General features: G+C 40.7%; 2 protein-coding genes and 1 pseudogene across 2 annotated transcripts in view; 1 reads left to right on the forward strand and 2 right to left on the reverse strand.

Annotated features, from left to right (window-relative positions):
• Positions 1–3,987: 3,987 nt before the first annotated feature.
• Positions 3,988–6,620, reverse strand: LOC121464642 (atherin-like). Its single transcript, XM_041677675.1, has 2 exons — positions 6,465–6,620; positions 3,988–4,929 (listed from the first exon to the last, which is right to left on the reverse strand). The coding sequence occupies exons 1-2, from the start codon at positions 6,618–6,620 to the stop codon at positions 3,988–3,990; spliced, it is 1,098 nt and encodes a 365-aa protein (XP_041533609.1).
• Positions 6,621–7,584: 964 nt separating this feature from the next.
• LOC121464733 lies at positions 7,585–7,919 on the reverse strand (annotated as a pseudogene).
• A 1,461-nt stretch (positions 7,920–9,380) lies between these two features.
• LOC121464643 (zinc finger protein 431-like) overlaps positions 9,381–22,509 on the forward strand; it is a 46,341-nt gene continuing 33,212 nt past the window's right edge. The window contains exon 1 of the mRNA XM_041677676.1: positions 9,381–9,449. Within this exon, the coding sequence (XP_041533610.1) occupies positions 9,381–9,449 (69 nt within the window). The remainder of the gene's footprint in view (positions 9,450–22,509) is intronic.

Genomic DNA, 22,509 nt, shown 5'->3' on the forward strand with positions numbered 1-22,509 from the left:
TGTTAACATGCTTAATAGAGAATATAAAAAAATCTTAAATACCTCAAATGTGGTTCAAACCAACCTCTACATCGGACTGGTAGAGATATAATAATGTCGGATGATCAGTCATCAATTGCATATTTCACAGTACAGCTTGAAGTCCTAATGGAATTGCTTTCTTCTGAGGGAATTATCTATAGATGCCAGATAATGTAATATCAATAAGGTGTATTTTTAAAAGCTTCTATTATATGTATGTGTAATATGATTATAGGGTTTTAGGCCTGACAGATATGTGGAGACCATAAGACAACATTGTGTGGCTGATTTTTGTCTCACTTCATATGGTGATCAAGATTAGGTCACCAGCTTTGCACACCATACACATTTCCCACTGGGCCATCACCCTGATAAACTGAAACATTAAGTCAGTAAAATATTGCCTTTTCAGATTGTAAACATGTTTTCATTACAGGATAGAAGAAAACAGTACAATTTGAATAATAAAATCTAACAATTTAAAATGATAAACTGGTATCTTTTTTTTCCTTTTCTGTGGAATGTGTTATTCTGTGGACTAAGTGGCTGCTAACCCTGATGACTTGAATTTCTCAGTGTATATTCCAAGTGGATGCCAGGGACCAGTGGAGCCACAAGAGGCTATCTGATCCCCTGTAACTGGATTTAAAGAGAGTAGTAAGCTCCTCTGGTGGTTGTGGGATTCAAAGTCCAGCCCTGTGGATGAGCAGTCAGTGTTCTCATCTGCTGAGCCATCTATTCAGCCTATGAACATGTCATTGTAGCAGTGAGGTGTGAATGGGTGATCCTGAGTTCGTCTCTACCTCACTCCTTGTGACCCAAAAGAAATACAAGATGGTTAATAGCATCATAAACTAACTTAGACATGGTGCACAAAGATGTCTCTGAGCCCAAATCTCCACTAAACAAGGAAAACTCTTGAGGAGAGAAACTGATAATACAAGTCTTTAAAATGTGACTGACACAATAAAACCACAAGACTGAGTTTCGCCCAAAAGTGGTAAATAGTCAGCCATGGGAGAGCACAAGGATAAACGTCAGGTGGTCCCCTGCTGGAGTTTACACTTCCTTTAAGGAAATAAAGGGAAGTTGCCATCAAGAAGAATGACTTTTCTGATTGTGGTCATAGTCTGCTTCCCTGATGACTGTAAAGTTTTCAGTTTTGCAGGAGCCGTGACCTGTGGTGACTCCCAATGAAATGCAGATTTTTAAGAAATTCTGGCACTTAAAGTGAAATCCCTCTAAGACTTGGACAATCACGCATTTACAGAGAGCTGTGGAGCAGTGAATTGTTAGTGGGGTTGCTCTGCATGTGGAAATCAGATCAATGCTTGTGCTGTACCTAAGGACAAGTTCGCTCTACTGTGGTGATCCACCCCCTTCAGATCTTCTACTGGTTTTTTTTTTTTTTTGACAACTATATTTACCTATCATTGACATTTTCCTACAGACTTTCAGGTCACCACATGGACAATAAATTTTCAAAGTCCCGATCCTTTCAATCCCTATAATGTGCCTGTCTCGGAGGACTAAGAATATTCTAAATAGACAAATCTCTCCCTATGACCAACAACTAGTAAAACTGTGGACCCAACCACAACCATCAGTTGTAACAGGGAGCCATGGGTAAACATCATGGTATTAGGAAGGCCCATCTCCTTTCTTTTGAACACCAGAGCCACATACTCGGTACTGAAGGAGTTCTAGGGGCCTATCTCTCCTTGTTTTCCTACCTCAGCAGACCCCACCACTTAACTGTGTTTTTAGGGGTTTTTATCTCATTCATTCATTTTTAGTCATGCCAACTTTCCCGGTACTTCTTATGGGAAGAGATTTTTTTTTAGCAAACGTAGGAGCTTCCATTTCATTTGCTCCTTCTGTTCACCTTACACCAACTTGCCAGCTGCTCTACTCCTCCTCCTTCTAGCCTCCCAATCTCCAGCCCCAACGTCTACTTCTACCAATGTTTTCCTCTACCAGCCTCCCAGGAAGACCCCCAAGTCTGTGACACCCAAAATCCCTCTGTTTCTAAACACCATTCCCACATCGTTATTCAATTACAAGATCCTACTAAGTACATTACCCAAGCTCAGTACCCCCTTTCTCTCCAGGGGCTTAAGAAACTTAATCCTATTTTCTCTAACCTTTAAAAAAAAAAAAAACCTACTTTGCCCCACCTCTTCTTCCTTTAACACCCCTATACTTGGTGTTAAAAAGCCTAATGGAACCTATTGCCTGGTTAAAGACCTCCAGCCCATTAACTTTGCAGTGGTCCCTCTTCATTTTGTAGTGCCTAATCCTTACACACTTCTTCCCACTATCCCCCCAGACACCTCCCACTTCTCAGTTCTAGATCTCAAGGATGCCTTTTTCTCTATTCCTCTCAGCTCACAATCTCAAAACATCTTTGCCTTCACCTGGACTGATCCTGACACTCACCTCTCCACACAGCTCACCTGGACTGTCCTTCCCCAAGGATTCTTGGACAGCCCACACCTCTTTGGTCAGGCTTTAGCTTCAGACCTCTTACTGTCTCTCCCTAAGTCTTAACTCAAACAGTATGTGATATTTTACTTTGCAGTCCATCTTTGGAGATCAGCAAACTGATACCTATGCTCTTTTAAATTTCCTGTCCAAAAGAGGCTATCGAGTCTCACCTTCTAAGGCCCAACTGTCTACCCCCTCATTTATTTGGGATTAACTATAATTCCAACTCAAAAGGCTATTACCCTAGACAGAAGGAAACTAATTCAGTCCCTTGCAGTTTCTTCCACAAAAGAAGAGGTTTTATCCATTGTTAGGAATAGCTGGCTTCCTGCGTTCCTGTATCCCCTCTTTTTCTCTCCTTGCCTGCCCTTATATGAGGCAGCTCTTGGCTCTCTGCATGAGCTCCTTCTCCATCCCATTACTAAACCCTTTCAGAGACTCCAGCAAGCCCATATCCAGGCCCCAGCTCTTCATCGCCCCAGATTTAACATGTCCTTTCTCCCTCTATGTAATAGAGAAGGAATATGTCCTTGGTGTCCTAGGACATCAGCTGGGACTTTCTTTTTCACCTGTAGGGTACAAGTAAAAGAAGCTGGACCTCACTACTCAGGACTGGGCACCCTGCATACCTGCTTTAGTGGCCACTGAGCTTCTTATTCGTGAGTCAAAGAAACTAAATTTTGGTCACCCAAAACTGTCTTCTCCCAGAACAATTCATCTCATCTCTTAATTTACAAAGTCTTACAAACTTTATCCCCTTCCCAAGTTCTTTCCCTCCAGGTGGAATTAGTAGAAGATGCCACACTGACTTTCCAATGTTGTCCACCTTTTAATATCTCAAATCTCCTACTTCAACCTAACATTAATTATTCCTCATCTCACACCTGAAATGATTTTCAAAAGTATTATATTGCCCCAATTTTCTTTTTCTTTCTTTTTTTCTTTTTTTTTTTTAAAGTTTTATTTAAAAATCCTTCAGTGCAATATGAAAAAGCCATACAGCCAGGTGGAGCAACAATGGACAGACAGAAAGGGAAGGAGCCAGAGGACCCAAGGTCCCTTACCTCACCTGTTTTCCAGGGGCTAGAGGTCAGGGTGGGGGGCAGGGAACGGGTGGTGGAGCAGAACCCACCACCAGGACAGGCAGAACAGAACACTTATATAAGATAACATCTGGCTGAACTGTAGAGGGTTTGGGGGCCACAGGAAGCTCCCTTGATTTTTTGTTTTTCAAAAATGTCCTGGTTTGGGGAGAAAGGGTGGCCCCTGTGAATGGGCCAACCAAGTCCTCCTACCCCACACTCCATGGCTGTGGAGAGATGTACTAAGGTAGGGGTGTGAGAAAAGGGGGAAATGGAGGAGGGTACCCCCTCACTGGAATCTATTAGGAAGGTCGAGGGTGTCCCTATGTCCAGTTCCTGGACTGTCAGGGCACTGTGATACGATCTGGACTGACTGGGGTAGGGGCAAGGCTGGCACTCAGCCGAGGAAGCCATCAGGTTCATCCTCCTCAAAATGGCCTTGCTGGAGCACCTTGATGTGGTGCTCGTAGATCTTCAGGGCTGGGCCCAGGCGGATGGACAGGCCAGTCAGCACATCTGTCCATTGCATGAGCAACAAAGACTTGCCATCAATTTCCTGCTCCTGAAAAGCAGTGGCCTGCTCCAGGAAGCCTGCCTCAGTGAAGTACTCCACCACATCCATGACTGTCCACTCCACTGGGTCGGTTGGCTTCTCTTTGCGTCCAGGAGGACAGCCAAAAGGTGTCCCATCAGCCCCAGGTAGGGCTGGTTTTCCTGGGGGCAAAGGCACAGGAGATGGCGAATCTGGAGCAGCTGTAACACGAGCTGACCCCCCTTCTTTATTCATAGCTGTCATCGAGAACACCTGGCGTGTGCAGCTGCCAGGTGCTGGTCCCCGCCCTTCATCCTGGCCCTGGTAGGGTCCACAGGACGACCACTCCTTGACCCTTTCCTTCGCACTCTGAGGGGCCCGCTCTCCATTAATCTGGTGGTGCTGAGCACCTGCGGGGCGGTCACTCTCAGGCACTTCTGAGCCCTCTGATATATTGTCCTCCTCTTCCTCGTCGTCTTCATCATCGTCTTCCTCTTCTTTCTCAAACACCCGCTCTTCTCCACCTCTCTTGCTCCGCGCCGCCCGTGCGCTAGCGGCCGGCGGCGCCCGTCCCGGCCTGTCTCCGCGGGGCAGTGCGAGCGCTCCCAAGCGGGTGCGCTCCAGACGGCTCCGTGCCTCCTCCTCTTCCAGCAGCCCCTGCACGCGGCCGCGAGTAAGGCGGCCGCTGGGGCCGCCGCTGCCCCAGAGGTAGCGCACGACTTCCCGCAGGCTCACGGGCCGCGCCGGGACGCCCGCCCGCGCCGCGTCCCCCTCCGGCGGCGGCTGTGGCGGCGCCGGTGGCGGAGGCTCCCGTGCCCCAATTTTCTAATTCTGCTATCTGGAATGTTATTCAGTTTTGTGCTTTCTCTCTCTCTCTCTCTCTCTCTCTCTCTCTCTCTCTCTCTCTCTCTCTCTCTCTCTCCCTCTCTCGTGTGTGCCTATGTAGACTATGTAGCACCTATTTTGAAACTCACAATGATATTCTTTTCACTCTGTCTGGAGTACTGGTACTAAAAGAATTTTGGAAAAATAGTTTCTTTGGTGTATATCACTTGTCTTATGGTTTTGTTGTGATTACTTTTAAAAACTATTTTTACTCATTATTTCATATGTATGGGTGTTTTTCTAGTTTGCATGTCTTTGTGTCCCATTCATGTACGGTGTCTAAGAGGCCAGCAGATGCTGTAAGAACAGTTACAGAGAGTACTGAGCTTCAACATGTACTGGTAATGGAACCTGGTTACTCTGGAAGAATCTTCAGTCCGCTTAACTACTAAGGTATTTCCCACCTCAAGTTCTCTCTTCTTTTTTGTTTCCTGTCCAAGACAGCCTAAACACAGTCAGACTCCTGATACTGATTTAAAACAGTTTAATTCCCCTCTATGTGATAGAATAAGCCACCAGTAGGGCTGAAGTTCCTAATTGTTCATCAAATACAGTGTTGTCAGCCCCTAAACCACAAAACTACAACTAATAAAACAAACTCATCAGATTGTAATTTGATATTTCAGCGTATTTGTTCACACATACTTAGCAGGTGAGACACTGCAAGGGAAATATTTGGTAAGAGATGGAGGAAAGGCAAAATAGAGGAAAGTGATGTTATGTCTTTTAATTAATAATGTGCAGAGATAAATTTTAAATGAAAGAAGTGGGTCTTGAGAGATGACTCAGCAATTAAGAGCACTGGGTACTGTTACAGAAGACTGAAGTTCCATTCCATACCCCACATGGTAGGTAAGACTTGGCATAACTGTAGTCTCTGGATTATTGTCCCTTCTTCTGACCTCTGTAATTACTGTGCACATACACATGCAAACAATATATATATAACTATAATTTATAGTTTAGAAAAAGTAAAGAGTCAAATTCTCTAGAGTAATGCCACAACCCTGAGACAAGAAGCAGGCAGGGTTAGTTAAATAAACTAATTCTGGTCTTCCGTGGACGCAGCTATGGCCTTCTTCTGAGCCAGCCTGCACAGAGACTAAAGCAGCTGGTGCTCAGGTTAAAGACGATCACTAGAGCTGTTCCTCTAATAACAGATTACTGATAGGTGACTCTTCCTTGATGTTATCTGTGTTTGTGTTCTCTGTCCTTTGGATATGGGGAATTGTGTCATTGCCACATTTAACTTTTATATCTAACATCACAATTATGTTATCAAACATAACCAAAAGGCTCCAAGCATTCTGCTTCACAGTCTCTTATTTGATTCCCAACTAAGAAGTTTTAGTGTAAGATAAACTTGCCAGGGAATTTCTTTTCATTTTATAAAACTTTACATAGGTTCCTGCATGAATTTTAGATAAGAATGCCCCTAAATATCTCTCTTTTTACACTGTGATCATGTTGATCATGTTTAGAAGTGGATTTGTTGACGGACTATGCTTAGGAATTAGGCAGAATTCCACAGGAACATGTCCAGATTCTATAAGTAAACTCTCCTCCATGCTTTCCTTCTTTAGGAACAGCTTTGCTTTGGAAGTAATACCCATGTTCTCCTTGTCACCTGAGGTAAGTAAGCTGTCTCATTTCTTCAGTTTTGGCTGAAGTGTGTTCTAGGTACTCAATCTGTCTACCTATGAAGTTAATTAAAACTCAAAACATGGGTACACCTTTAGGGGTTTTTCTTATTTAAGGTTTCAAAATGGGAAGACTCACCTATAATTTGGATCTTTTTTTTTTTTACTCTTTCACAATGGAAATTTTATTGGTTGAGGAGTAAAGTACACAGACATTTCAATTCTTAAAACATGTACCCAAACTCTGAGGAGTCATACATTGTGTTCACGTACCCAAAAGAGCCATGTGTTGTTTCTCTTTGAACTTATTCCAAGTGATGTTCCATCCCCAAACTCGGCAAGTCTTCCCCAAGACCTCACATAACAATCAAATGCTCACAATCCTCAACTCCACTAACTCACCATTTTATGCCACGCACAGGCACACTCTAAAGTTCAATGTTTCCCAGCACATTGTTACACTTGTTAGGAAAACAGACTGCCATGGGCAGACAGTCCTGACAGGGCAAGGACATAGGAGTCGGTTTTTAGCCAACAGTTCTACAAAACACGACACCGGATATAACAGAAAATATTTCAGACACAAACGCACAACCGAGACTCCAAATTACCACTTAGTATATGCTTTGTGTTGTAGGATATAAAACTAGGCCCCTCTATGGAATGTTATGGTGACCCCTGAGACAGTCACAGCCTCTCTTGATTCATTATCCTATTTTCTGGTTGTACCAAAAAATAAACAACCAGCAAGTGATTTAACCTCTTAAAAAAATCATTTACACTTAAAAAATGGGATGAGGCAGGATTTCTCCCCACCTTTTAAAAATGTTTCTAGAGCTACTAAAATACTCGCATTTACAAAATAGTTGATAAAAATATTCATCTGGATTGATTGTACAAGAAGGGAGGCGGGGACACTGACAGACATGATGGATGGTTAGTCGGACTTGGCTTCTTTCTCTTCTTCAGAGGCTGGACTCTGGTTTTGGTCTCTCCGTTCTCTGCGGGCAGATCCGTGGTTTGCTGGTCGGCCACTTCAGCTCGTTTGCCCTTTGCTCCCCGCTTCCCTTTTGCTTGCCCTTTTTTTTTTTTTTTTTTTTTTTTTTTTTTTTTTTTTTTTTTTTTTTTTTTTATCCGATGATTTACCTTTCCCGCGGCCTTTTTTGGCTTCACGTCCACCTTGGCTGGGGTGGGCTTGGCCAACAGCCTCGTGGAGCAGCGCTTGGGCTCCACCTTCGCCGCTCCAACTGGGCTAACCTCCCTCTTGGGCATCATGGCTGCAGTGCGTGAGAGGCCGAACCTATCACGGAGCCACCGCCCTATAATTTGGATCTTTTGAGGTGAAAAGATCCAACTTTCCCAATTGGTGGTGGTGAGGATCTTTAATCCCAGCACTCGGGAAACTGAAGCAGTTGGATTTTCTGAATTTTTGAACAGCCTGGTTTAGAGAATGTGATCCAGGGCAACACAGATAAACAATGTCTAAAAAAAAAAAAAAAACAAATCAAGAAAATCGATCAAGCAAAAATATCCATTTATAATCTGGATCCCCTCCCCCCTTTCTGGTGCAGTTTACTTAATAGGAATATTGAAGAAAAAAGCACTGTCTCTATTTGTCTGCCATAACTCACTCTCTCTCTCTCTCTCTCTCTCTCTCTCTCTCTCTCTTTCTCTCTTTACCTGCTGGTTCCATATCTGGACAGGAAGTTTATTCCTTTAATAGATTTAGAGCCTTCATCGTTGGAATTCTCATGTATACTGCAAATCTGCTGAGTCATCTAGTTCATGGATTTTCATTCAGCTTTTTATTAGTAGGTAGCCATTGTTGGAATAGCTGGACCACAACCCGTGAGACATTCTGATAAATCCACCTTCTACATATATGAAGAGTTTCATTCTACCAGTCCTGTTCAAGTAAAGAACCCTGAATAATGCAAGGATTTTTTTCACCTGCTCACTGAGGAAGATGTGCTGACTCATGATACTGCCCATAAAGGCGTTCTTCTAGCCCTGGTCTCTCCAGGTGTTCAACTGCCATGAGACAACACTTATTATTATTATTCTTTTCTCAAGATTTGGACCTCAAAATCAGGAATTAAAATCCTGGATGTATCAACTAGTTTTCTTTCAGGAGAAAAATATAGTATGTTGTTGTTGATGTAGTTCCTGAATTGCTCTCATGGTTGTCAGAAGTATCTGTGACAACCAGATAAAAATTATCCTTAGTTCTGATGTCAGCCTGAAGCCACGGAACGAACTTCAACTTTTGTATTCTAAATGTGTAATTTTGTAATATTCAGGGCATCCTTCCATCTGTTGAACAGGAGAATCACTCCACTCCATAGTGTGTAATGGGCTGTGCAAGCCGGGCACATTGTGTCCAAGAGGAAGAAGGCCATGTGCCTATGGGCTGCAGGAAGATACCTCGGCCATCTACTGGAGACAAAGCTAATGATTTTGACATTCATATCTCTGCAGATCCATAAATTCTGGTTTTAGCATGGAGGCCAGAACCAAGGACTGCTGCGCTGTGCCTTTAAGAACACAGTGACGCTGAGATATTTGTTCTTGTCACTCAAGTCTCACTATCCAATCACAGCCTCCAAACTGACCTGTCAGTCAAAAGTCAGGTGGGACTTCCTGGCGCCCTTTTACAGGCTTGATTTTAAAGCGGACCACGCCTCAGTGGATTGCGCACTGTTTTGTGAGTGAGCCGGGAACTGTGAGGAGAGCATGGGTGAACATGGAAGCCAGGACATGGTAAGCAAGGGGCTGCTGTCCCGACATGGAGAGGAGAGGAAGGTGAGCTATGTGGGACAGTGTTGCTGATCTCTCACTGAGCCTGGGTGGGAGCTTAAGGCCACAGTCAGGGTTCTCTTAGGTCCCATGCAACTCTTCAGCCACAGTTTCCGGTCTCTGAAAAATTCCTCTGTGTGCTGCATCTGTAAAAAGCATTTCGAGGAGGGAGTTGTGTGTAGAAACTTCTTTGTAGTCAATATCAACGTGATTTTGATGCATATGGTAGCCAAGCAGTCAAACTTCTAGAGTTTTTTTACCTTCTCCCAGAAGTTCGGCATTTTGTGTTTAACATTTAGGAGTAAGAGCCATTTGGAGTTAATTTTGTGGAGTTTGTAAATGGCATTCTTGAGTTCGTTCCCACTCCACTACTAAGCTGTGATGCAGAAGAGTAGAATTGTTGATATAAAGGCTTCACCAATGCTTAGGAGATATTTACCTGAGGAAGCCTGCCTTTAAATTACCCAAAGATAAGTCGTATGCTAACTAGGCCTGTTAGAGATTAGGATGCCTGGAGACCTATTTATTCTCTAGGATTGCCCAAACATTTGGCTCTAATCCAGGATACAGTAGACACTCTGATTTACAAACAGCCACGTGGCCTATTCCCTTATCAAAGAACAGGCCTCTCACAAGCTGCTCAAGGGGCCATTACAGGGTCACAGGGAACTCGAGGGCCTGGTCTGCCATAAATACCCAGTTTTCTTCTATGGAAAATTAATGTTCTGCCAGATACACATGATGAGAGGAGGTTTCAGCTGTTTGAAAAGGAAAACACTGTTGTGCAGAGGACTGGGCTGATCAAGCAACACTTTTTATTTCAGTTCTCCCTCATGGAGATGGAACATAGCTCCTTCTCAAACCCTGGAACTTTTTGGTAGAGCCAGGAACAGCCTAGTGTATAGGTATTAGTAGTTTTTCCTAAGTTCCTGAGCTATGCAAAATAAGATAGAGCTCCTATATTGGAAGCAGGAATGTGCTTGGGAGAGGTGGTAATGGTCTGGAGCCTGTGTCTGGGTGGACAGTGTCTTCAAGTCCTAAGAACACTACTCTTTCCACCACGTGGAGCTACAGTTATCAGTCCCAAGAACACTGTGGGCTTAATCCATAATATTCTTGACATATTCTGTGATCCCCTTGTGCTGTAGTATTTGAATAACTGTCTCCTGAGTTTGTCCCATTGTATGGTAATAATTTCTGCTGACTTTGATTTTCCTCTGGAAGTAGTATACAAGAAGCTATTGCTTGCTTGGAATAAGACATATATGCAATACTCCTGCCTCAGCGTTTATCTTTTCTTTGTTTTACTTTTTTTTTTTTTTTTAATCTTTCTCATCTTCTGGCGCTCCACCTCAAAACCTATTACTAAAGTATGACCTGCTATTTCAGGTCTCTGGTATACTTATGTAAAATTATGGTAATATCTTTGCTTTGTAAGTCTCCCATTTGCCTAACTGGCTAGACTTAAATTTCCTGTTACTGTTTAAATTCTTCTGAGTGTAAGCAAGAGTCTGAACCTAAGAGAAAGTTAAGAATGGCGGCACATGTGGAATGCAGTGTTTGTTCTCGTCTCTCTCCTCTTTGAGCATTTACCAGAGAGGGGTGCATGCTATCATTACAAAGCTTTTTCTTTATTAATCTCTCAAGTGAATGGAATGATTTCTCCCTGGAAAGACTATTCTAGAACAGCTGCACTTCTAGCCTTTTAAAAAAATATTTCTGAGACAAGCTCTCCTATATTGACATAGGTGACCTTTATCCCAGTGTGTTGCTTTCTGGTCAATGACCTTGTTATCTTTTTGATTACACCTCCAAAATTCTTATTTTTTTAAATATTTATTTATTTATTATGTATACAATATTTTGTCTGTGTGTATGCCTGCAGGCCAGAAGAGGGCACCAGACCCCATTGCAGATGGTTGTGAGCCACCATGTGGTTGCTGGGAATTGAACTCAGGACCTTTGGAAGAGCAGGCAATGCTCTTAACCTCTGAGCCATCTCTCTAGCCCCAGCCATCTCTTCAGCCCCTACCTCCAAAATTCTTAAATTACTGTATATCCTCAGACTTTTAAAATTACCCACTTGAGTCATGTAATTGACTATCCATTACAGTCACAGGAGAAGGATTTGCATGTGGAACATGGTTTCTGCCTTCAGACCAGAGTAGAAAGAATAGTTTACTGAGAGCGCTGCAGGGAAAATGGTAGGAAATCAGCTGCCGGAGTCACAAGTACAAGAAAGGACTTGATTTTGGCAGTGTGGTAGTTTGAACGTAACTGGCCCCTATAATCTCACAAGGAGTGGTACTATTAGGAAGTATGGGTATATTTTTTAATGGGTATGGTCTTGTTGAAACCAGTGTGTCAATGTGGATGGGCTTGGAGACTTCCTGTGTTCTGGATACTGCCAAGCAACTTCCTGTGGTCTGCATTCCAAGTTGTAACCAGCACATCATCATGCCCCCACCATGATGATAATTCACTGAACTCTGAACTGGAAATGAGCAAACTTCATTAAGTATTTTCTTTATACAGGTTATGGTGGTCATGTTGTCTCTTCACATCAATAAAAATCATAATTAATACATTTTTAGTAATTTTTTAACGTGCCAGGATGTATTAATTTTGTCATGTGAATGAAGATAGACATGATTTGTGATTTTATAATTTGGGAAGGTTAGCTTGAGCCAGTGAATATTGAGTTTCCAGTTAGGTAACTGTCCTGTTACCTTGATATATTCTTGATAATATTCTTGACATATTCTGTGATCCCCTTGTGCTGTAGTATTTGAATAACTGTCTCCTGAGTTTGTCCCATTGTATGGTAATAATTTCTGCTGACTTTGATTTTCCTCTGGAAGTAGTATACAAGAAGCTATTGCTTGCTTGGAATAAGACATATATGCAATACTCCTGCCTCAGCGTTTATCTTTTCTTTGTTTTACTTTTTTTTTTTTTTTTTAATCTTTCTCATCTTCTGGCGCTCCACCTCAAAACCTATTACTAAAGTATGACCTGCTATTTCAGGTCTCTGGTATACTTATGTAAAATTATGGTAATATCTTTGCTTTGTAAGTCTCCCATTTGCCTAACTGGCTAGACTTAAATTTCCTGTTACTGTTTAAATTCTTCTGAGTGTAAGCAAGAGTCTGAACCTAAGAGAAAGTTAAGAATGGCGGCACATGTGGAATGCAGTGTTTGTTCTCGTCTCTCTCCTCTTTGAGCATTTACCAGAGAGGGGTGCATGCTATCATTACAAAGCTTTTTCTTTATTAATCTCTCAAGTGAATGGAATGATTTCTCCCTGGAAAGACTATTCTAGAACAGCTGCACTTCTAGCCTTTTAAAAAAATATTTCTGAGACAAGCTCTCCTATATTGACATAGGTGACCTTTATCCCAGTGTGTTGCTTTCTGGTCAATGACCTTGTTATCTTTTTGATTACACCTCCAAAATTCTTATTTTTTTAAATATTTATTTATTTATTATGTATACAATATTTTGTCTGTGTGTATGCCTGCAGGCCAGAAGAGGGCACCAGACCCCATTGCAGATGGTTGTGAGCCACCATGTGGTTGCTGGGAATTGAACTCAGGACCTTTGGAAGAGCAGGCAATGCTCTTAACCTCTGAGCCATCTCTCTAGCCCCAGCCATCTCTTCAGCCCCTACCTCCAAAATTCTTAAATTACTGTATATCCTCAGACTTTTAAAATTACCCACTTGAGTCATGTAATTGACTATCCATTACAGTCACAGGAGAAGGATTTGCATGTGGAACATGGTTTCTGCCTTCAGACCAGAGTAGAAAGAATAGTTTACTGAGAGCGCTGCAGGGAAAATGGTAGGAAATCAGCTGCCGGAGTCACAAGTACAAGAAAGGACTTGATTTTGGCAGTGTGGTAGTTTGAACGTAACTGGCCCCTATAATCTCACAAGGAGTGGTACTATTAGGAAGTATGGGTATATTTTTTAATGGGTATGGTCTTGTTGAAACCAGTGTGTCAATGTGGATGGGCTTGGAGACTTCCTGTGTTCTGGATACTGCCAAGCAACTTCCTGTGGTCTGCATTCCAAGTTGTAACCAGCACATCATCATGCCCCCACCATGATGATAATTCACTGAACTCTGAACTGGAAATGAGCAAACTTCATTAAGTATTTTCTTTATACAGGTTATGGTGGTCATGTTGTCTCTTCACATCAATAAAAATCATAATTAATACATTTTTAGTAATTTTTTAACGTGCCAGGATGTATTAATTTTGTCATGTGAATGAAGATAGACATGATTTGTGATTTTATAATTTGGGAAGGTTAGCTTGAGCCAGTGAATATTGAGTTTCCAGTTAGGTAACTGTCCTGTTACCTTGATATATTCTTGATAATATTCTTGACATATTCTGTGATCCCCTTGTGCTGTAGTATTTGAATAACTGTCTCCTGAGTTTGTCCCATTGTATGGTAATAATTTCTGCTGACTTTGATTTTCCTCTGGAAGTAGTATACAAGAAGCTATTGCTTGCTTGGAATAAGACATATATGCAATACTCCTGCCTCAGCGTTTATCTTTTCTTTGTTTTACTTTTTTTTTTTTTTTTTAATCTTTCTCATCTTCTGGTGCTCCACCTCAAAACCTATTACTAAAGTATGACCTGCTATTTCAGGTCTCTGGTATACTTATGTAAAATTATGGTAATATCTTTGCTTTGTAAGTCTCCCATTTGCCTAACTGGCTAGACTTAAATTTCCTGTTACTGTTTAAATTCTTCTGAGTGTAAGCAAGAGTCTGAACCTAAGAGAAAGTTAAGAATGGCGGCACATGTGGAATGCAGTGTTTGTTCTCGTCTCTCTCCTCTTTGAGCATTTACCAGAGAGGGGTGCATGCTATCATTACAAAGCTTTTTCTTTATTAATCTCTCAAGTGAATGGAATGATTTCTCCCTGGAAAGACTATTCTAGAACAGCTGCACTTCTAGCCTTTTAAAAAAATATTTCTGAGACAAGCTCTCCTATATTGACATAGGTGACCTTTATCCCAGTGTGTTGCTTTCTGGTCAATGACCTTGTTATCTTTTTGATTACACCTCCAAAATTCTTATTTTTTTAAATATTTATTTATTTATTATGTATACAATATTTTGTCTGTGTGTATGCCTGCAGGCCAGAAGAGGGCACCAGACCCCATTGCAGATGGTTGTGAGCCACCATGTGGTTGCTGGGAATTGAACTCAGGACCTTTGGAAGAGCAGGCAATGCTCTTAACCTCTGAGCCATCTCTCTAGCCCCAGCCATCTCTTCAGCCCCTACCTCCAAAATTCTTAAATTACTGTATATCCTCAGACTTTTAAAATTACCCACTTGAGTCATGTAATTGACTATCCATTACAGTCACAGGAGAAGGATTTGCATGTGGAACATGGTTTCTGCCTTCAGACCAGAGTAGAAAGAATAGTTTACTGAGAGCGCTGCAGGGAAAATGGTAGGAAATCAGCTGCCGGAGTCACAAGTACAAGAAAGGACTTGATTTTGGCAGTGTGGTAGTTTGAACGTAACTGGCCCCTATAATCTCACAAGGAGTGGTACTATTAGGAAGTATGGGTATATTTTTTAATGGGTATGGTCTTGTTGAAACCAGTGTGTCAATGTGGATGGGCTTGGAGACTTCCTGTGTTCTGGATACTGCCAAGCAACTTCCTGTGGTCTGCATTCCAAGTTGTAACCAGCACATCATCATGCCCCCACCATGATGATAATTCACTGAACTCTGAACTGGAAATGAGCAAACTTCATTAAGTATTTTCTTTATACAGGTTATGGTGGTCATGTTGTCTCTTCACATCAATAAAAATCATAATTAATACATTTTTAGTAATTTTTTAACGTGCCAGGATGTATTAATTTTGTCATGTGAATGAAGATAGACATGATTTGTGATTTTATAATTTGGGAAGGTTAGCTTGAGCCAGTGAATATTGAGTTTCCAGTTAGGTAACTGTCCTGTTACCTTGATATATTCTTGATAATATTCTTGACATATTCTGTGATCCCCTTGTGCTGTAGTATTTGAATAACTGTCTCCTGAGTTTGTCCCATTGTATGGTAATAATTTCTGCTGACTTTGATTTTCCTCTGGAAGTAGTATACAAGAAGCTATTGCTTGCTTGGAATAAGACATATATGCAATACTCCTGCCTCAGCGTTTATCTTTTCTTTGTTTTACTTTTTTTTTTTTTTTTAATCTTTCTCATCTTCTGGCGCTCCACCTCAAAACCTATTACTAAAGTATGACCTGCTATTTCAGGTCTCTGGTATACTTATGTAAAATTATGGTAATATCTTTGCTTTGTAAGTCTCCCATTTGCCTAACTGGCTAGACTTAAATTTCCTGTTACTGTTTAAATTCTTCTGAGTGTAAGCAAGAGTCTGAACCTAAGAGAAAGTTAAGAATGGCGGCACATGTGGAATGCAGTGTTTGTTCTCGTCTCTCTCCTCTTTGAGCATTTACCAGAGAGGGGTGCATGCTATCATTACAAAGCTTTTTCTTTATTAATCTCTCAAGTGAATGGAATGATTTCTCCCTGGAAAGACTATTCTAGAACAGCTGCACTTCTAGCCTTTTAAAAAAATATTTCTGAGACAAGCTCTCCTATATTGACATAGGTGACCTTTATCCCAGTGTGTTGCTTTCTGGTCAATGACCTTGTTATCTTTTTGATTACACCTCCAAAATTCTTATTTTTTTAAATATTTATTTATTTATTATGTATACAATATTTTGTCTGTGTGTATGCCTGCAGGCCAGAAGAGGGCACCAGACCCCATTGCAGATGGTTGTGAGCCACCATGTGGTTGCTGGGAATTGAACTCAGGACCTTTGGAAGAGCAGGCAATGCTCTTAACCTCTGAGCCATCTCTCTAGCCCCAGCCATCTCTTCAGCCCCTACCTCCAAAATTCTTAAATTACTGTATATCCTCAGACTTTTAAAATTACCCACTTGAGTCATGTAATTGACTATCCATTACAGTCACAGGAGAAGGATTTGCATGTGGAACATGGTTTCTGCCTTCAGACCAGAGTAGAAAGAATAGTTTACTGAGAGCGCTGCAGGGAAAATGGTAGGAAATCAGCTGCCGGAGTCACAAGTACAAGAAAGGACTTGATTTTGGCAGTGTGGTAGTTTGAACGTAACTGGCCCCTATAATCTCACAAGGAGTGGTACTATTAGGAAGTATGGGTATATTTTTTAATGGGTATGGTCTTGTTGAAACCAGTGTGTCAATGTGGATGGGCTTGGAGACTTCCTGTGTTCTGGATACTGCCAAGCAACTTCCTGTGGTCTGCATTCCAAGTTGTAACCAGCACATCATCATGCCCCCACCATGATGATAATTCACTGAACTCTGAACTGGAAATGAGCAAACTTCATTAAGTATTTTCTTTATACAGGTTATGGTGGTCATGTTGTCTCTTCACATCAATAAAAATCATAATTAATACATTTTTAGTAATTTTTTAACGTGCCAGGATGTATTAATTTTGTCATGTGAATGAAGATAGACATGATTTGTGATTTTATAATTTGGGAAGGTTAGCTTGAGCCAGTGAATATTGAGTTTCCAGTTAGGTAACTGTCCTGTGCAGATGTGTTCAATCCTGCTTGACTCCATAAAGTCAGCTGTGAGGATTGAGAAACAGTCATTGACTGTAACTCTGTATGTCGGGTTACAGAGCTCAGCAGTCTGTATGTGCATTTGAGTTATTCCAATTAATCTATTATTAGTGACATTTAGTCTGCAATGAAATGTCCTAATATTTTTCACAGTCAATATACCTGAGGTATTTCTTATTGTTTTTAAAATAAATTGTTTTTTTTTAAAAAGCACATAATTTGTATCTTTTTTCAAATTTCATTTCTTTAAATGCATTCCTGCATTATTTTCTGTTTAGTTCTGTTCCCCACTCTTACTTCGTTATTACAGATTTAATTTTTTATTTTTTCAAGCATTGTTGATTTATCTATTTCTCTTTAGAGCAAGGCATTTTTTCATTCAGGCTTGCCCCCACATGATGTAGTTGGAAATTTGAAATTGGACGCTAAAAAGAAATCCTACACTAGCTCAGAATTGAGGATAATACAGGGTTATTTATTTAGATCACAGTCCTCTGCTCGAACAGGGAACAGCAAACAAATCCTGCAGCCAGATGGAAGAGTGAGTGCATGCTTTACATCAGCATTTATAGTATAAGAGGCCATGAACAATTGAGTGGGTAACATAAAGGCTACTGACTGTAGGATTTCCTACAGTATTTCCTCCTTTTATTTAAGTGAATTCTAAGCCTAATACCAAATTATATACAATAAGAACAAATATCAGGTATAAAAATTAGAATTACAACAAGCATAAACAATATCAAGCAAGAAATGTGATAAAAAAAATGTTTCAAAAATTGTCCTATCCTAAGGAGTTTCAATCTTGTGTTATAAATAAATTGGAGAGGAATGTAACTGTAGCTATCTAGTCTTCAACCCCATTTAAGACCTGAGAAGGGAAATAATATTTCTTGAATAAGCAGGAAGTGCAATCAAGCAACTTCCAAAAGGTACAACAAATGACAGAGACAACTGGCTACCTGGGCAATCACCCAAAGTCTTATTTGCAACATTGGAGCACGCAACTTTGGCTAAGGCCTAGAGTAACTGACAGACTATTTTCAGAGGCAGGAAATTTTTCAAAACCATGTTATCCTGTCTTTGCAAGAGTTGACAGTCGTTTTTCTTGTGTCCTGCTTGTCCTGTCCGGACATCACGCATTTTGTGAGTGGTCGATGCCTGGGCAGTTCCTTGCCCAAAGGTCAGTTTCGCCAAGAAGATAACAAGCTCCAAGTGGAGTGTCTTCCATGTTCAACATTCTCTCGGGCATAGATTTGAGCAATCATGTCTCACGTTAACAAAGCTAAAAGTTATTTAAATGTTCTACAGCTCTTTGAAGTGGGTGGAGACTACCTATCTATGCAGAATAGTTTCTATGTATGTAAACAACCTGATTAGTCTAACAATAAGTATGACAAATATGGATGACTATTGACCTTTAATTCTTTTTTTTTTTTTTTTAGTTTTATTTTGGGTTCTTTTTTTTTTTTTTTTTTTCCATGAAAGGGTTTCTCCATGGCTTTGGAGCCTGTCCTGCAACCAGCTCTTGTAGACCAGGCTGGCCTGGAACTTACAGAGATCCTGGCCTTTAATTCTTTTTTTTGTTGTTTTTTTGTTTTTTCGAGACAGGGTTTCTTTGTGGCTTTGGAGCCAGTCCTGGAACTAGCTCTGTAGATCAGGCTGGTCTCGAACTCACAGAGATCCACCTGCCTCTGCCTCCCGAGTGCTGGGATTAAAGGCCTGCGCCACCATCGCCCGGCCTGGCCTTTAATTCTTAATACCTATATATAACTTATATGTGACTTCATATATAACTTCATATATGGTACCTATATATAACTTATACTTATATAAGACTTCATATTAGAATATTAAACAATCTTTAAACAATTGTCCAACAAATGAGGATAATGTTCTCAAAGTGTAAACAGTGTATAAGTATCTTAATCAGAGGTAGAAATGTATATGATAAATACATCCTAAAATTGTATTGATATCCAAAATGTCTTAAGCAGAGGTAGAAGCATGCATGCATACAATATGACAAAATAATTTTGCTTAGGATATAAATAGTATAGATGAAAATAAGAACATATTCAAATTTCATTTAAGTTTATATCAATAAATAAGATTCTATACCAATGGAAATTGCCTGTTGCTCACAAGTAAAAACCCAATTAAATGCTCCATAGCCAAAAGTCCCAGAGTCATTACTCCATTACTATAATCCTTGCTATAATCCCACAAAATCTAGTCTATTTAATCTTCCTGTTTGGAGCCATGAACCCCCTGCTACAGCCATCTTTGTCACTTCCCCATCTGGGTCTGTAAATTGTATTGTGATTAGTCTTTACTCAACAGCTAATATCCACTTACAATGAGTACACATCATGTTTGTCTATGTAGTTTGGGTTTACTTACTCATAAGCAAAGAACTCAAGAAGCAACACATTAAGAAATAAATTAATTGAATAAAAATGTGATACAGATTTAAACAAGGAGTTCTAAATAGATGAATCTAAACTGTCTTAGAAACACTTAGCTAGGGGGCTGGAAAGATGGCTCAGTGGTTAAGAGCATTGCCTGCTCTTCCAAAGGTCCTGAGTTCAATTCCCAGCAACCACATGGTGGCTCACAACCATCTGTAATGAGGTCTGGTGCCCTCTTCTGGCCAGCAGACATACACACAGACAGAATATTGTATACATAATAAATAAATAAATATAAAAAAAAGAAACACTTAGCTAAATGTTCAATATACTTAGCTATCAATAAAATGTACATCAAAAGAGCTTTTAGAATTCACCTTACACCTGTCAGAATAGCTGGGTCCAATAACACAACTCATGCTGGCAAGGATGTTGAGTAAGGAGAACATTTTTTCATTGCTGCTGGGAATGCAAACCTGTATAGCCACTCTGGTAACCAATATGGCAGTTCCTCAGATAATTGGAAATCTATCTACCTTAAGATTCAGATAAACCACTCTGGTAGTTTGAATGTAGTTAGACCCCTAATCTCCTAGGGAGTGGCACTATTAGGTGTGGCTTTATTGGGCTGGGTTATGGCCAAGTCAAGTCAATATCATGATTGTTATAACAGACTTCACACTGAAACACTTTAGAAACTGTTCTAGCCTATGACAATTATTGAAGTTAGACTAACTACATTTTTATCATGCGATGACTATGAATATTTATTGATCAGGGTCAGAATGTAGTTGATCGAAGGAAAAGGTCCCAGATTAGAAGAAGTGGTTGAACATTTGTCTCTCCGGGGTGCTCTTCTTTGTTTTATTTTCAAACATTTAGTAGGAAAAATCTTTTGGATTAAATTCCTACATCACGGATTCTATTTACATGTATATAGCCTCAACCCATTTCTAGTTATATGTGTCCTGTTGTTATGACTTCACCGCCATTATAAATGGTCATGCAGTTGAAGCAATTGTTATTCACTCTTAAGCCTTTGCTATCCTGATTTCTTTTTTGTTGTTGTTGTTAGTTTTTTTGTTTGTTTGTTTTTTTTTTCAAGACAGGGTTTCTCTGTGGTTTTGGAGCCTGTCCTGGAACTAGTTCTTGTAGACCAGGCTGGTCTCGAACTCACAGAGATCCGCCTGCCTCTGCCTCCCGAGTGCTGGGATTAAAGGCGTGCGCCACCACCGCCTGGCTGCTATTCTGATTTCTATTTTAATTTTTTGTTTTTACTTTTGTTTTTGAAAGACATGTTTTCCTGTGTAGCTCTGAGTCTTGAATGTATCTCCTTAGACAATGCTATCTTCAACTCAGAAATACAAATGATTCTTGCTTCTGCACAGAGGGAATTGCAAAGCAACATGCTTGGGTTTTTTTTTAATCATAGAATTTATATTTAATACAATCCAAGGTAAAAATAATAAATGTTAGTATGAACTTTGAAGTCATATGCAATGCTCCTACTAATACAAATTCATAACCATTTAATCCTTAGGTAGAATCACCAAGGTTACAGTATTTGTCTGTTGTACCTTCTCTAAGGCTATGTGCTTTGTTCAAAGCAATGGAAGCCTTTCTTAGCGTTGTGATTTGCACACATCCTATTAGTATGCTATCTTTACTTTTTCTTTCCTTTCATGCCATCATTTAGCATACACGGCAAGGCAACATGGCTGAGAAATGGTGACAAGCTTCCTTTTTCATTCCTGGTTCTGAGAATGCCATTTGCTCCTTTTTGTATTTGAGACAAGTTCTTTTTTTAAAATTTATTTATTTATTTATTAAAGATTTCTGCCTCCTCCCCGCCACCGCCTCCCATTTCCCTCCCCCTCCCCCAATTTAGTCCCCCCCCCTCAGCCCGAAGAGCAATCAGGGTTCCCTGCCCTGTGGGAAGTCCAAGGACCACCCACCTCCATCCAGGTCTAGTAAGGTGAGCATCCAAACTGCCTAGGCTCCCACAAAGCCAGTGCGTGCAGTAGGATCAAAAACCCATTGCCATTGTTCTTGAGTTCTCAGTAGTCCTCATTGTCCACTATGTTCAGCAAGTCCGGTTTTATCCCACGCTTTTTCAGACCCAGGCCAGCTGGCCTTAGTGGGTTCCTGATAGAACATCCCCATTGTCTCAGTGTGTGGGTGCACCCCTCGCAGTCCTGAGTTCCTTGCTCGTGCTCCCTCTCCTTCTGCTCATGATTTGGACCTTGAGATTTCTGTCCGGTGCTCCAATGTGGGTCTCTGTCTCTGTCTCCTTTCATCACTTGATGAAGGTTAATATTCAGGAGGAAGCGTATATGTTTGTCTTTGGATTCACCTTCTTATTTAGCTTCTCTAGGATCGCGAATTATAGGCTCAATGTCCTTTATTTATGGCTAGAAACCAAATATGAGTGAGAACATCCCATGTTCCTCTTTTTGGGTCTGGCTTACCTCACTCAGGATAGTGTTTTCTATTTCCATCCATTTGCATGCAAAATTCAAGAAGTCCTTGTTTTTTACTGCTGAGTAGTACTCTAATATGTATACCATACTTTCTTCATCCATTCTTCCATTGAAGGGCATCTAGGTTGTTTCCAGGTTCTGGCTATTACAAATAATGCTGCTATGAACATAGTTGAACAAATGCTTTTGTCATATGATAGGGCATCTCTTGGGTATATTCCCAAGAGTGGTATTGCTGGGTCCAGGGGTAGGCTGATCCCGAATTTCCTGAGAAACCGCCACACTGCTTTCCAGAGTGGTTGCACAAGTTTGCATTCTCACCAGCAATGGATGAGGGTACCCCTTTCTCCACAGCCTCTCCAGCAAAGGCTATCATTGGTGTTTTTTATTTTAGCCATTCTGACAGGTGTAAGATGGTATCTTAAAGTTGTCTTGATTTGCATTTCCCTGATCGCTAAGGAAGTTGAGCATGACCTTAAGTGTCTTTTGGCCATTTGAACTTCT

The sequence above is a fragment of the Microtus oregoni genome, unplaced genomic scaffold, assembly GCF_018167655.1.
Source record: "Microtus oregoni isolate MIOR12 unplaced genomic scaffold, Mior012 000029F_ref0000214, whole genome shotgun sequence".
NCBI lineage: Eukaryota > Metazoa > Chordata > Mammalia > Rodentia > Cricetidae > Microtus > Microtus oregoni.